At 32.0% G+C, this 16,163-nt stretch overlaps 1 protein-coding gene across 3 annotated transcripts in view; it reads left to right on the forward strand.

The window, feature by feature from the left end:
• LOC126736456 (A disintegrin and metalloproteinase with thrombospondin motifs 16) overlaps positions 1-16,163 on the forward strand; it is a 161,636-nt gene that overhangs the window by 33,592 nt on the left and 111,881 nt on the right. For all 3 annotated transcript variants that reach the window (XM_050440810.1, XM_050440809.1, XM_050440811.1), the window contains exon 3: positions 7,680-7,743. In XM_050440810.1, the coding sequence (XP_050296767.1) occupies positions 7,680-7,743 (64 nt within the window). The remainder of the gene's footprint in view (positions 1-7,679; positions 7,744-16,163) is intronic.

The raw sequence follows: 16,163 nt of genomic DNA on the forward strand, positions 1-16,163 counted from the left end.
TTATAGGCTTGCTGGTATGGATTACTTTAATAAGTGGCCCGAGGTTTATCCTATTCCGAACGAAGATGCCGATTTGGCGTCCCCCAGACATATATTTAAATCAAGGAAGAATCTTTGAGTCACAAATATTCCAATAAGTACCTATGTCAGTTACTGGGAATCAATAATCCCAACACAACACCTCTACCTGATGGAATAGTTGAATTATTAATTCGCACTGAATTGGAAGCCTATTTGAGAGTTGTGGTAATTTTAATAATAACTAGTTTCAGAATGTAGTCACATCGGCGCTATAGGTCAAAATTGTACCTCACTATGATTGACCCGATCCACCGTTTGACAGTTGATAGTGTTATTGCTTGTTGCAATATTAATTATAAGGATAGAATACTGCCTTATACAGAGTAGCCAATCAGAGCGAGGTACATTTATGATCAAAAGCGCCGAAGAGCCACTTTGCAAATCCAGTTATGGTTCAATTTGGCGTACGTTTCACTTTTATTGAGAAGCGCGACGGTCAGTCTTCGTATCTCCAGTCTCCTTGGACTTCACCTAGAAAGTAACAGAATGAAATTAGGTTATAATATAAAGGCGAATTCTATTCCTACATCTATTCCTGAACTAAGTGTGTTCTATCCAATGTGTTCCTGAATTCCGTTTCAATATTGTCATTATATATTGTCATATACCAGCTGGCACATTTTCTAAGAAACTTATTTAAGATTTTTTTAATTCGTTCTGTTAATCATTTACATTTATATATCCATAGATATATTCATTAACGTTACCAAAATATCAGTGTTTCTACAAAATATTAAATATCTAATTCAATTTCTCCTAATAACAGTTAATAGAAACAGAAGGAAATAAAGCTCATACTTCCTATTCCTTTTAATAAAAAAACAATAGTTAACGCTTGAGCAAATTTTGTGCTATAATCCTACTTTTAATATATTTAAGTAATATTTCATGTTATGGTGCATCTAAATACTAGTAATTACTTCCATTATTTTTTTCATTTTCGCAAAGTGAAAGTAAAGTTTAAAAAATAATATAAGGATTATATTATAGCATAAATCCTTTTTAAATTTATGGTTCTAATGGCTAATTATATTTTTATTAATTTCGAAAAATCAAAACGGCTCATTTGGAATTCTGTATTTAGTTGGGCAGTTCTTTCAGAATAAAAATGAATTTGATATATAGCCTTGAATAACGTTTAATCCAAACCTCTTGTAAAAGTACCATTGACCCACCAACTTATAAATAACCTTTCAAAATTAAATTCATTGCCCTTTTAAACAACACGAGCCTACCTTGCCAATAAATTTCATTTATTTCCATAAACACCTACACGTGATTGACATCACAGCACTAATCTTCAGATGGAAATATGCGTCCTAATTGGTGTTTTAAAAGTCATCATCAAAAGTAAAATGATTAAAAAAATCTCACAAAAAATAACACCGGGATATCTTAACAAAGTACCATTTTACCACACTACGCCATGTAAAAGAGGCAAAAATATACATATAAAGAGGTTTACGAACTTGCCTTGGAAGATTTTTCACCTCACGTTAATGCGTTTCTGTTTGTGTTCGTGTGACAAGTCAAATAAAATTTACATTTGCATCTTCAGAGAATTTTGCATTTAAAAGATCCTAAGGGTGGCAATTTATATTATTCGGCCGTTTCGTGTTTTTATAAAATCGACTAAAAATTTTATGCATTTTAAGGTTTTTAACCGTAATGATAATGAGTTTGTTTACTTTCCTTTTATCTGATTATTTTTTAGTTTTTCAGAAGGTCATTGCCCCATGGTTAAGTTCTTCTTAAGATCGACTGCCGAATATTTTTTATGCAACTTGTTTTATGCAACAAGTTTGTACCTAAGAAAACACCAATAAATATCTTTAATTTTATTTAACTAATTTAATTATAAAATATATAATATTGTATTTAGTATTGCCAGAAAAGTTGTTACAAGCAACTTAAAATATTGTCTACTTATACCAACTACATAAAAAATAGCAAGAGAATATTCTACTGGTCTAAACGGTAAGATTTAATTCAAAATAGGCTTTATTATCATAAAACCTCATTGTCGACAAAGCAACACAAAATATACCTTACGATATAAAAAATGCTATATATATAAAAGCTATATCTATTATTATATTTCTATATATTAAAAACTATTTCTAATCTCTAATAATCTATTAAATGATTGATATGGTTTCTTTGGTAGATCTTAATGTTCTCACAAATATTGTTTTTTTCTCAGTGCAGAATGGGGAATGGACACTATTAAACTGAAAACATTTCTAGTCATGTAGGGAGCTTTCTGGGATGAGAGAAGCGTGTAGAATAAATACGTAAAGTAACATTTTTTGGTCTCTAAAAAGTGACAATAATCCCTAGTGTTTAAACTGAAGCAATTGCCCATATATTATGTATTTAAGAGCCCGTCTTTGTAATACAAAAGTTGACTCTTTTAAGTTTTGGGTACACAATCGCTAAAAACTACTGTATACTTATGACATCAAATACCCTAGTTCACTTTTAAGCATAAAACATGGAAATTTAGCACGATATATATTAAACAGTTTAATTTACATTTGAATGACATAAGAGACATTTAGCAATAGAAGATTGGAACTACACCAGGATTTTAACCTCCCAAGAGCATAGATGTTGATGGTATGAATAGCACCATAATCATCTCCAAACAAATTACTCTTCCATGTGATATTTAATGAAGCGAGGTCATTTAGAGAATAAAATAACTAAAAGAAGAATAATTCACTAAACAAGAGTTTAAAACTGATTCCTAAGAAATATCCCATGTGTTCACTAATATGTCTGACGTCTGTGATCCAATGCAAACTCTCAGCGACAAATACGATTCAAGCCAAGAAAATACTAAAATCATAGTGATGAAGCGTCCTCAATGGAATGCGATGATTCATATAGTCAAAAGGTTTTGAGAAGTCACAGAAAGCCATTGCAACCACTCGAACACAATTGATACCAGAGTAAATACCCTCCAAAAACTGGCAAATGGCAACAGTCGTAATGCGATTGTTGCGAAAGCTAAATTGAAGCGAATTCATGACTTTCTGTATATGTAATTTATATTTATGTATCTGGAATTGCACTGTACTTAGGTCTCACTAGGCCCATTAGGTACCTCTGGTGAAGGTATAGCGGACTTCTCCCTCAGCTCATCATCCAGCCCAGCGAATCAACGAGAGCAACAATATCGACAAGGGACTCCCAGATCTTTTTAAGGAATGGGTGGGATATGCCTAAAATGCTGCTATGTCCTGATGAGAGAGCAGAGCAGTCGCAAAGTATGTGCTCCATTGTCTCGTCTTTATGATTGTATGTCCTGCATAGTGGACTCCTGGTCAGATTAATTTTAAACAAATAACCCTTTAATTAGCAGTGACCAGTTAGGAAGCCTATTATAAGACGTAGTTTCTCTTTAGCTAGAGACAATTTACGGATTGCTTCCAGTTGCATCCACGTAGCTAAGAACCTCCTGGGGCAAATTGCAGCATTGAGTATTATCCCACCGCTTTTTGAAAAGTGTGTGAGTGATTTTAATAGTTCTTTGATATTCGCCATGGTCAGATCCACGAAGGGCTTTGGCCCTTTAGCAAAGGAGTCGGCGGTCCAATTTCCTTTGATCCACTTTGTTTTTGGAAACAGCTTCCAACGAGGATGGGATGGCATTGCTGCACTAGCTCTGACGTGAGGTATGCTGTTGACAGCGCAAGAACTGCCTCTCTATGTGGATAATCACCGTTTTATCAGTTAAACACTGCTACCGATTATTTGTTCTGCCGTCAGGATTATGCCCTACGTTTTGGTTTAAAAGACAGTTGGCATAGTGCATTATGTTTAATTGGAGTATATGTCGTAGCCCGAAACTGTTTTAGATTTGGAACCGTCTGAATAGATATTAATAATATCTCTATCCGATTGGTTGATTGTGTAGGATTGTGTATGTGTCCTTCTGTTGATTGTGTAGGATTTGTTGAAAGCAAAGGTTGCCGAGGCAAGGTTAAGTCAAGCCTCCAGTATAGCCAGCGAGTTTGTTGCTTCTTTCCAGAAGCGCGCTCTTTGACGGCCTGCCATACTTATTTATTTCAGTAGAGTGGAAGCGCATGATGGTGAGTAAGAAGACCTTCTTAACATAAATGGTTTTCGATGCATTGTGACCTGATCCACTTTATGTCACAAACAATAGCGCCGTAATAGATGTGTGGATGCATACAACCACCCTGCAAGTCTTGCCAATTGTGCACAACACAAAACTTGTCTATCCGTTTTTATTTATTTCAAAGTTACACGCCCATGTATGTTATTTACAGATAATACTAAAAATAAATTAAAATGCATATTAATAATAAAAACTATTAAATTTTTTTCGGAGATCACAAATACAAACGAATCTGTTTTGTGATAAACAAGGCAGTTATTCTGGGAACATATCTTTGCATGCAGGTCATTAGTAATAGTACATATTCATACAAATCAAAAGGCAGTCAAAATAGGAACTTATGATTAGTTACATACAAGCATTACAATACAATATTAGAAATAACCTTAAAGTGAATCAGGATTTAAATAGAATATTTAATTATGCCAATGATCATAATCTTAACATCAATACAATAAAATACCAGGCAATTTTTATATATTAAATTAAAGAAGCAAGAGGGCATCTGCAAAGATATATGTCAATTATCTTCCAAATCCTTTTCTCAAGCCCATTCCTTTTAAATCGGAGCCAAAAAACCTGGTTATAATCATCGACGAAACAACAAAGTTGGAAACAGACATCAACAATAAATTAAAACTAGCTTGGTATCGCTTAAAAAATGTATATCACCTATAAAATTGTCTAAAAATAAAATACTTTCTTTGTGAAATCCCTAATTTTATCATTATGCAATTACGTATTTATGATATACTCCGATTCTATGATGATTTTTTATATAAGTTTATATAAAAAAATTACAAAAATTAAAAAACACATGCATACAATTCTCTTTTCATATCCCCAATATACATCTTACAACTCAACATCTAAACAATAATAAAATTTTAACCATGAAGAATAGAAAATAGCTTCATATGTACTGCTTTGCCTTTAAGATGATCAGAACTGGAAAACCAGCGTATCTGCAGGACTGTGAAACCGGAAACATTAATTTACATAGAGTCCCTCTTTAACAAATTTGACAAACTTTTAAAAATTATTTATATCCTAAGTTCTAGAATAACCTTCTAAATACAATAAAATATTTAAAATTAAATAGTTTTTAAAGAAATGTGGAATTAATACTCCTGCGGGCGTAAATATAAGTTCTAAATTATTATGTACACAAATTTTTGTTTTATGCTTGTCGTTGGTTTTTCTTGTCTTTCTTTTTAATAATATAAGTCCATGCATTGGTTTTTTGATTTAAGGTTGACAGTTTTGTTTCACTTATGGCGTCTTTTCTGTCAGTAGTTGAGTATCGATTGTTGAAAATCGCGGGACAGAACTTTTTACCAAGGGACGATAATTTATAATGTATTTTATCTTTATTCTGCTTCTTTTAATATACTTACTTTTTATGGCAAAAAAATTAATTTAGAATTTAAAATTCTCAAATAGGCCCATAGAATAATATTGTCAGATATAGTAAAGTCGCAACGCATCAAAAATATCCATATTAGCAAAAGAACGTCAAGATTCTCGGTAACAGTATGAAATTCGGGATCTCGCCATTGTTTTTGAGCAGATAAACATTAGCTCATGCGTAAAGAATGCAGAATTATAAAATTTTGGAAAATCATATTTGAAGTTCAAAAAAAAAGAAGCTATAATTTTTGAAAAATGATGGAATGTCGTCCTAAAATTTATAGTAATAATGTGAAAAGGAAATAATAAATAAATTTTTTTTGCAACTTTTTACTTTTCTCAATTTTTCAAAGAATTTAAAGAAACTTTTATATATGAACCCATACTCTCGATTGATTCATAAATACAAATCGGAATACAAACTCATAGTATTAAAAACTCTTAAGGGGTATTTTTCAACTGTTCACATTTGTACTCAAGGCCCAGTATTTTGATCCCAAATTCTGTAATAGACAATACTGTATATTAAAAATAAATCGGCATGACGTCGTAAGCAAAAGAATAGCAACTTCATGGCTGGTTAACAAAATTATGAATTGAATTTTAAAGCCTAAAAGACTGAAGCCTGAAAGACGTCGGAAGTAAAGGAATATGTTTAGCAGCTGCGGTAAAACCACAACGATATTCTTTTCTGCGGAGCATAAGTGAGACACAGCAAATAGCAACAAACAACAACTATAAAATTTAAAAAATCGATTAGATAAATAAATAATAATAAACGATTATAGACTGTTTAATTGTAGTCGGCTATAACTCTAGAGCGGTTAGCCAATCAAACTAAGAGTATCTGGGTGTCAAATACATAATTTTGATACCCTGTTTTATTGTTTAGATTGAAGAAGATAAACAAATCAATTTTTTTTTACTTTATGAAATAGATATTCAAAAAAAAAATTGCCTAAATATAGAGGGTAAATTGATAACTTTGCTAGGAATTTTGTCACGCTCCATAAAATCCTCTTGAATAAAAATCTGAAAGAGCTTAAGCTTGCTAAAAAATATTAACCTCTTAATATAATAACACTTACTTAAACTTAAACTTACTTAACTTAAAAGGCTTGGTTTCAATTTACAACAAGAAAATTCTACTTTTACCAACCAAAAAATAATGCACCTGTACAAAAAATCGCAGTTAATCAAAAAAGCCTTGACGCAGTGCGTGCAAGGCTAATGCTCAATTCACAGGAAACGCAAAATATATCCGACGATCGTTTAACCTTCGCAATCTTGATTTCATCTTCTTTTTTCCCCATTCTGTGTATTTTTTTCACTTTAAATGGCAATAACAATCAAACACTGCTAAGGAAGTGGAAGTCAGATAAAAGTATTTATTTTGCATAAACGATGCGTTTAGAATTCTGTTTATAATTTAAAGACATATTACCTTGATTTGATATAATATGATAATATTATGGCAGCATAAACACATTATAATGTTAATGGAATTTAAATTTATTTTGGAAATTGGAATAGTATTGGAGATTAAAGAATAGAAGAGCTTAATCGACAAACTTAAAACAAAAAAAATAGAGATACTTTTTTTATACCTCTGAAAATATAAAACATACTTAAGGGAAATATTTTTTTTTCGTTTTATTTTTAAAAAATTCTAAAATTCTATTGTTTACAAAAAAATTAAATCAGAATTAGCGTGTTTTATTTACTTACTAAGTCAATGCAGAAAAATCAATTAATTTTAACCACTCAATCTAATCATCAGTGATTTATGATCCTGAGCATACCAATTAACATTACTGCAGGTAAAAAATTAGGAAGTAGAGATGATTGTTTACTTATTTACATATGTATGACTTTCTTAGTTAATTTTTTTGTATTCGACGGAAATGTCAGGACGCATTTGTGATGGATGTTTAAACAGTAATTTGATATTATATTCCCTACATGATTTTCTGAGATTGTCCATTTCAGTGAGGCATTTTATTTGATACTTTATTTGATAAATTTCTTATTACTATTGCAGGTTCATAAGCATATGACTATTGATGAGATCAGGGGTACATTTCATGTGGATAGTCATCATTTAGGTAAGTTTATTTTATTAGATAGTGTTATTGGATAAATCATTTTATAAATGTTATAAATTGGTAAAGATTGTTAGTCTAGTCTAAGTGACTTATATAGCTACCTACTTTGTAACTGCTGTCTTAAATAAAATTTTAAGTAAATATATTATTGTTTTTTACAAAGATAAAAAAATATATGGTATAATTGTCATAAAATAATTTGTTTTAAGATATTTAACTTTAGTCTAAGGTATCTATAGAAAGAAATTTTTGTAATAAATTAAAATCTTTAGAAACAAATATCGCTCCAGAACGATTTTTGGAAATAATATTTGTAACATTAATATGTTCTTGAGCTAATGTTTTTGGTAATTTTTTTTGTCTTTTTGGCCTTATCCGCTACACATTTTGCAACTGTTTTAAAGATAAAAGGCCGTAATAATAAGTTGTTTAGCTTTAATTAGAAGATTCTTGGTGCTGTGTTGCTAAAAAAATTATCAATCTCTTAAAGAAGTACATTAAAAAAGGAGCTGGGCCAGATTTTATATTCTTAATATTTATTAGAAATTACAATAACATTCTTAGAATTCTAATTACAATATGTCTATGGCTGTTTCCCTGAAATAAAAGGACCTAACTATTATATCAATATCTCGTCTACGAATCAAGTTAGAAAACTATGACCCTATAAGTAAGATATTAATACTACTTAGCTAAATATATATAATAGATATTAATACTACTTAGCTATATATGACCCTATAAGTAAGATATTAATACTACTTAGCTAAATATATATAATAGATATTAATACTACTTAGCTATATATAGCACTTAGAGAAACTTATTATTTGTTTGTATATTATGTTTATATAATAACTTTTATAAAAAGAAACATTCTGAAATTTTGTAAAAAATTAAATTACTAATGAATAAATTAGATTGACTTCCCGTAAATCACACAAAGCCAATCAATTTTCTTAAACTAGATTTATGTTTCTAGTGTAAGGTTTGCTTTTATGGTCAATTTAGTTGGTGCATTCATACTGACTTCATAAAATGATTATAGCAAGGCATTCGATAAAATGAGTAAATAACAACAATAATAATAGTAATAATCTTCTCGTTCGATTGAAGTCGGCATGTCCTAAGATGGTCTATAAAAGAATTTGCTCTCGGTTCCTTTAAATTCAGGATTTTAGTTTAACCAAATATACAGGGTGAGTTTTTTGAAGTGTTACAATGCGATATATCAAAAACGGCTGCAAATTTTTTTTTGACATTTTGGTGACATTTCAAGTATACCGGGGGGCACTTTTTGTGATATTTTTGACATTTGTCCCTTCACCCCCCTAAGAGGGGGGGAGGGTCACTTCCTCATTTTAAATGGAATGACGTGTTTCTTATTCTTAAATACGAATCTACATAAAATATGAAGTCTGTTTACAAAAAAAATGTTACGGAATTATGATCAAAAATGTTTTGATTAAGTTTAAAAATAATTAATTATTTTTAAATTTAATCTTTTTTTACTTAAAATCCTAGTAACAGTAGGATTTCCATGGCAACATAACAAGCAGTGCCCCATAAAAATTTTGACGTGTAAGTAAATTGTGTTTAAAAAGAAAAAAATGGAAGCGAATTTCATTGTAGAAGTAGATATGTTGTTAATTTTGGGGGAGTGCAGACAAAATTATAGGGAGGCTGCAGTAGTGTGGGCCGAGAGGTTTCCGGATATTCCAAAATCTCATAAGGCCTTTAAGAGACTGGAGACCAGAAGTCGTATGACTGGTAGTCTAAAAAGTAAACGACGATATCGGATTAAAACGCAAACAGGTGAAAATAAGGCAGTTGCTGTATTAGGAGCAGTAGCTATTGATCCTCAAATCAGTACCAGGCGGCTTGCTTTAGATGCTGGAAATTAGTCAATCATCAATTATAATAATTCTGCACCGGTACAAGTTTCATCCTTACCACATTACACTTCATCAAGAGCTTTACGGACATGATTTTGAGAATCGCATTAATTTTTGCACTTGGATTTCAACAAAAATACGTGAAAATAACCATTTTTTAAGAAACGTTACTTTTAATAATTGCGGGCAGGTAAGATTTAACTTATTTAAATTAGAACATATTCAAGTTTTGGTTGTTTGTTTTTCTAAAAGGTAAACAGGCACAACATGCATTGCTGGGCAGCAAATAATCCTCACTGGATGAGAACTGTACCAAATCAACTGTGATCCTGTGATCCCTGGTCTGTGAACGTATGATGTGGTATTTTCGAGGATAGAGTTATTGGTCCGCATTTTTTCCAAGGCCATTTAAATGGACAGGTCTACACAGATTTTTTAAGAAATCAGTTACCTCGTCTACTAAACCAAAATTTAAATCCTAACGTATGGTTTCAGCAGGACGGAGCTCCACCCCATTATGCCATACAGGCCCGTACTTATTTAACTGAAATTTTTGAAAACAGGTGGATTGGTCGAGGTGGTCCTGTCAACTGGCCTGCTCGTTCGCCAGATTTGACCCCCCTTGACTTTTTTTTATGGGGATTTATAAAAGACAAAGTAATGGCTAGTGCACCTACAACTCCAGAGGACATGAAGAACAGGATTCCTTTTGCTTGTTCATTAGTGACACCAGCAATGTTACAGCGGGTACGAGACTCATATCAAGAAAGGATAAGAAAGTGTTTGGAAGTCGAAGGCGGTCACTTCGAACAGCTCCTTAGGCATAATACATAGACGATAAATAGTTAAAAAGTCGGAAATAATTTGTTTTTATTGTAGTAGAATATTCGAATTATTTTTAAATTTAATCAAAACATTTTTGATCATAACTCCGTAACCAGCAGAGCAATTTTAAAAATTTTTTGTAAACAGACTTCATATTTTATGCAGATTCGTATTTAAGAATAAAAAACACGTCATTCCATTTAAAATAAGTAATAAAAAGTGAGTGACAAATAGTAGTGTGTGAAAAATAAGTGACCCTCCCCCTCTCTTAGAGGGGTGAAGGGACAAATGTCAAAAATATCACAAAAAGTGCCCCCCGGTATACTTGAAATGTCACCAAAATGTCAAAAAAAAATTTGCAGCCGCTTTTGACATATCGCATTGTAACACTTTAAAAAACTCACCCTGTAGAAGGTGACCCAATAAACACAGTTCAACAAGGCTTACAACATTAAATGTGAATTTTCTGCATATAAGAGAATAGTAGTGAAAATACGAAGCAAACCGAGTGACCCAATAAGACAATTTTTCGTCGATATCTCGGAAACGGTTCGTCTTATGATAAAAATTATGAGGTAAATATCATGAAGAATCGCTGGAAAATATTTTCAAGTGGTGAAGGTATTTGCAAGTGTGGTGCAAGTTAAATTATTTTTGCACTAACCTGCTTTAACTTCTTAATGGTTTGACCAATTTTGACAAATTTGGCATCGTTGAGAAGAGCATTCCTTGGGAAATATTAATCGACCAAAATATAGTTAATTTAGTTAAATCGCTTTTCGCCAGGGGGCAAGTTTTGCCACCATTACCCAAAATCCTAAAAATATTAAAAAATTCTAATGGAATGATATCTTTAATCCTTTCCCAGATATAATTACCAATATACATTCCCAATACAAATCAAGGCAGCTTAAATCAGGAGACCTAGGAAGTTTTAATATGTGCGCAATTATAAACAGATTCATTCCAAAAGGCAACATCTAAAGATTCTTGTATTAAATATTTGCCTTGGAGGTCAAAAGAATAGGATAGGAATAGGTTGAGCCAATTGTCCGCACAGTGGTTTCAGAACTGACTAATATTAGGACAAAGTAGCAGTGGGCACTAATGACTTTATTTACCAATAAAATGTGATGAATTTTGACATAACCAGATTTTCTGACGTTCGGTTTCTAGTAAATGTTAGTTGTTAAGTTAGTTGCCAATTGTCATTCTCGCTATTGAGCTTATTTGTATTAAGTACAGATACAATTTAAGCATTTGGATTTAATTTTGATTTTAAAGTTGTATTTTGATTCAATTTGGATATAGTAGACCTAGTTGAGTTTTTAGACTTACTTTTTTAACTAAAGGTAAGAATTCCGAGATTAATATTAAAGTGATTTAATAATTAAGTTCATGCGTTTAATACCTTGATATAAATTTTTTAATGATTTATATTTTTTAGACTCACAATTGCTTCTTTAACATCTTATTCATTTTCTAGCTACATTTTTAACAGTTTTAGGAATTTTACCGAGTGATCCGTGGCCTACAAAGATTTATTAATTTCATTTTCGCAATATTTGAAGTTGGCTACTTTTTCATAAAGAAAAAGTCATATTATTCTATTTAATTTTTTTAGGATTTTGGATCATAGTATCAAAACTAGCCCCCTGGCGGTAAAGGATTCGACTAAGTTAACTATATTTTGGTCGATTATTTTTGCTCAAAAAATGCTCTTTTTAACGATACCAAATTTATTAAAATCGGTCAAACTGTTAAAAGGTTAAAGCAGGTTATTGCAAAAACAATTGAACACCCACCATCATCCTTTATTTTAGGAATAACTGATTTTTTTTTTAAATAAAAAGACAGAAAAAACTAAATCTCTTTATAAATGTAAAAAACAAAATTTTTAGTTATTATACGAAATTTAAAGAAAATGCAATTTTAAAATTTAAGATGGCAGTTTTTTTAGAACTTGAGTTCTTAGAAAATATTTTTCATAGATTCTTCATGATCGATTTACTCCTTAATTTAGATATACAAATGGATGTTAAATTTTATTTTTGATAATGTCAAATGGGAATCCTCATCGTGTGACACATCATTGTAAGCACCATTAAAATGTCTATTCAGCAGTGCCAAAAAAACGGTTTAAGTACCAGCGAATAGTGATCAAAAAATGGTGCCATTGAATGGCCTGCATGGTCGCCAAACTTATTAGATTTTTTCCTTTGGGGATATTTAAGAAGCAAAGTTTATAAAACCCCACCTAAACATATTAATGATTTAGAGAATCGAATTACTGGCGCATGTAGAGATATTATCCAACAAACACTTGCCAATCTTTATGAGGAATTTCCTTAGAACATTGAAAGGCTAGAATTGGTAAACAACCACTTTGTTTGAGTTCAACAGGTGCACAGGGGCAAGAGGGATGTTTTGTTTACAAACATGTTCATCGTTTCTCTGTTGTCAAGTTTACAAGCATTTTCCAAAAAGGAAATTTTTTTTTTGGACTCAAAATAAAAATTAGAAATAGATATATGTTATTCTAAGCGAAAAAATAATAACTTCAAAGCAAAAAATTATTATCATTCTATTTCCTAAAACCGCTTCTAAAAAATTTTAAATGGCCACACCGCAGGCAAAAGCTAGTATCATCTTGCGAAATGTCATCTTGACAAACGGCTTTATGTTTACATTTGGCATTTGTGAAGTTCTGCGTTTTTTCTTTCGTTTTTGGTTGAAAAAGGAAAAAGGTTAAGTCATTTCAGTGTTTTTGTGAATTGTTACGATAGTAAAAACTTGTGCCGTTTGTGTCCACCATGGGAAAAAAGCGATTTAAGCTGATCGTTTCTCAAGTAAATACCGATATTGTCATAACATCATATCAAGGGACAACCGTCGTCATAAACGTAGAATAATGAAAACCTTTTAAGAAATCTATTATAATATAAAATATTTAATTTCCAGAAGAATGCTTTTTATTAGATAAGTACCTTTATTCTAATGAAGTACATTAAAAAAACGCGAGAGTTCATAAACGGTAATACTGTTTATAATTTATAGCATAATCTATTACTAATAAATATTTATCATGTAAATATTTTTTGACAACGTCACTGATAAAGATTACTTTTGTCGGTGGAATCAGCAATGCCATCGAGCGGAGTTGTGATGTTGTTGCCTTTTTCTCTATTAAAGGGACGTTATATATATTTATTTAACTTTGAATGTTGACTTCTTTACAGGTTATCTTTTCATATTTTATGGGAAAAAAAATTATATTTTGTTCAAGGAGGAATACTATTATTTTGCGCTTGTCAAAATAAGTGACACATTTCTATGATATTATAAAGTGTGTTTTTTTGCCATTTCTACGTAAGCATTTGGCATCATTGCATCAGAGATGTTTCAAGCAAACAAACTGGCCATAGTTTCACGGCAATGCTAATTCTATCCTTTCAATGTTCTAAAGGAATTTCAAAATAGACTTTATTATTGTCTCGTGAATAACGGAGCACATTTGCACCACTTGATAAAATAAATTCTGTGAACTGAATAAATGGTTTTAAACACCTTTTTATACCCTTACTATTTATAAGTCTATAAAGGGACAATTTTTATAAATCGTTCGGTGGTATGCCCTTTAAAATAATGTATCACACTATAGGTCAACTATTTGACATACCAAAGTATGATGTCGATAAAATATTCGTTGATACCATATACTTTAACTTACTATTCCCTGGTACGTCGATAATTTTTTTTGGCTATGTTGAATAGACATTTTAATGCTGCTTACAAGAATGGGTCACACGATGATGAGCATTCCCATTTGACATATCAAGGTGAGGTTAGCTGGAGGTGAGGAAGTGATTGACATATGTAACTATGTCAAATATAATATTAAACGTCCCCCTGTATATCTAGATTGACGATTTTGATTTTTCAAGAAGGTATTAAGCGTGGTTTGTTTTAAAATGAAAGTACTGTATGTTAACAATAATAGATATTTCACTTAAAATCGCATAGGCATATATATTCATTCATATACAGGGTTACTGGTAATTCGATACATTCCTTTGGAGATGTGATAGGGGAGGGGGTAAGAAGTAAATTGAACCCTAATATGTATTATGCAAAAGTTGATAGTTTTCGACATATTTAATTTTTTCTGTTTTTCTTCAAAATGTAGACCTTAGTGGTTTAAAAGGCAGTTTCCAGAAAATCCGCTGTATATTTTTTTAACTTTTTAGGCAAAATACATGCTCAACACAATAGTGTTACGTTTGTAATGGCAAAAGTCCCGCAAATAGTTGTAACCATAGGTAAATTCTCGATGCAAAGTGTAATTTTTTTTTCTTAAATAAAATACTACACTTTCTAGTGGATATTTTTTGAAAAACAATTATGCTACATTCTTCAAAATTTCCTTAAAACTTCCTTATTACCTAAGCTAGCTCACAGGATGCAAATGCTTAAAAGTTAGGTGACATGGTTTTGTATTTTTATTATAAATTGTAAAGTAACGCATTTATCAGTATTTACCTTCACAGATCTTGATCAAAATGAGAGCCTTTATTGCGAATACAGGCTCGGCTGCGCCTTCTCATTTCAGTCTTTGTTGTTCTAGTTGTTATGGTATTCCTGATCTGCTGGGCAGCGTTGGTTATTTTTTGGATAAGATCTTCCCGGGTAATTATTGGGGTTGCATAAACCAGTGCTTTCATTTGACCCCATATGCTATAATCAAGCGGGGTTAAGTCAGGGCTTCGTGCTGGCCAAGCCAGACCTGACCTACCAATCCAACGATTCGGGAAACGTTCATCCAGGAACTGCCGAACTGACCGCCGAAAATGAGCTGGACAGCCGTCATGTTGAAATATCATTCGTCCTCTAACGGCGAGAGGAATATCGTCAAAAAGATCTTGTAGGTCATGTCGTAAAAAATTTTCATAAATATCCCTGTTTAAATGGTCTGGGAAAAAATGTGGTCCTATTACATCCCGGCCAATAAGTCCCATCCACACATTTACAGAAAACTTTCTTTGAAAACTGGTTTCTCTTGTTAAACGGGGATTTTCTTCGGCCCAAAAATGAAGGTTATGAAAATTTGTAATGCCCTCATGACTAAACTTTGACTCGTCCGTCCACAAAATGTCGGTTAAAAAAGTTCTATTGTCTGCATCAGAATTTATAATGAATCTGCAAAATTCTACCCTTCTTATCGGGTCCCCTTCTTCCAATCCTTGGACAGGCGTATAATGGTAAGGATGGCTTCCCATTTGCCGAATCGTGGACCAAACTTTCCATTGCGATGATCCTGTTTGCTGCGCTACGGCATTAGTGGATGTGGTTGGATCGTCTTCAATATGTCTTAATATTTCCTCCTCATCTTCTGCTCGATATACGCGAGAAGCGCCAGCGTCACCTCTTCTTGGTTTTACGGATCCAGTTTCAGCGATAGCTCGGTAGGTCGAAGCGAAAACACGGACATTTGGAATGCGGCGGTTCGGAAAGCGACGTTGATATTCTCGGCGAGACTCCGCGGCATTACCATTGCAAAACCCATAAACAAACTTAATATCTGCATATTCAGCGTTAGTAAACGTGGCCATAGCGCAGAAACCAATAGAATACCTTCTTTGAAAACACGAGAAAAATAAACTTGAAACTTGTAATTTAACTACTTTCCACAACAATTATTGC

The sequence above is a fragment of the Anthonomus grandis genome, chromosome 5 (assembly GCF_022605725.1).
Source record: "Anthonomus grandis grandis chromosome 5, icAntGran1.3, whole genome shotgun sequence".
NCBI classification, from domain to species: domain Eukaryota; kingdom Metazoa; phylum Arthropoda; class Insecta; order Coleoptera; family Curculionidae; genus Anthonomus; species Anthonomus grandis.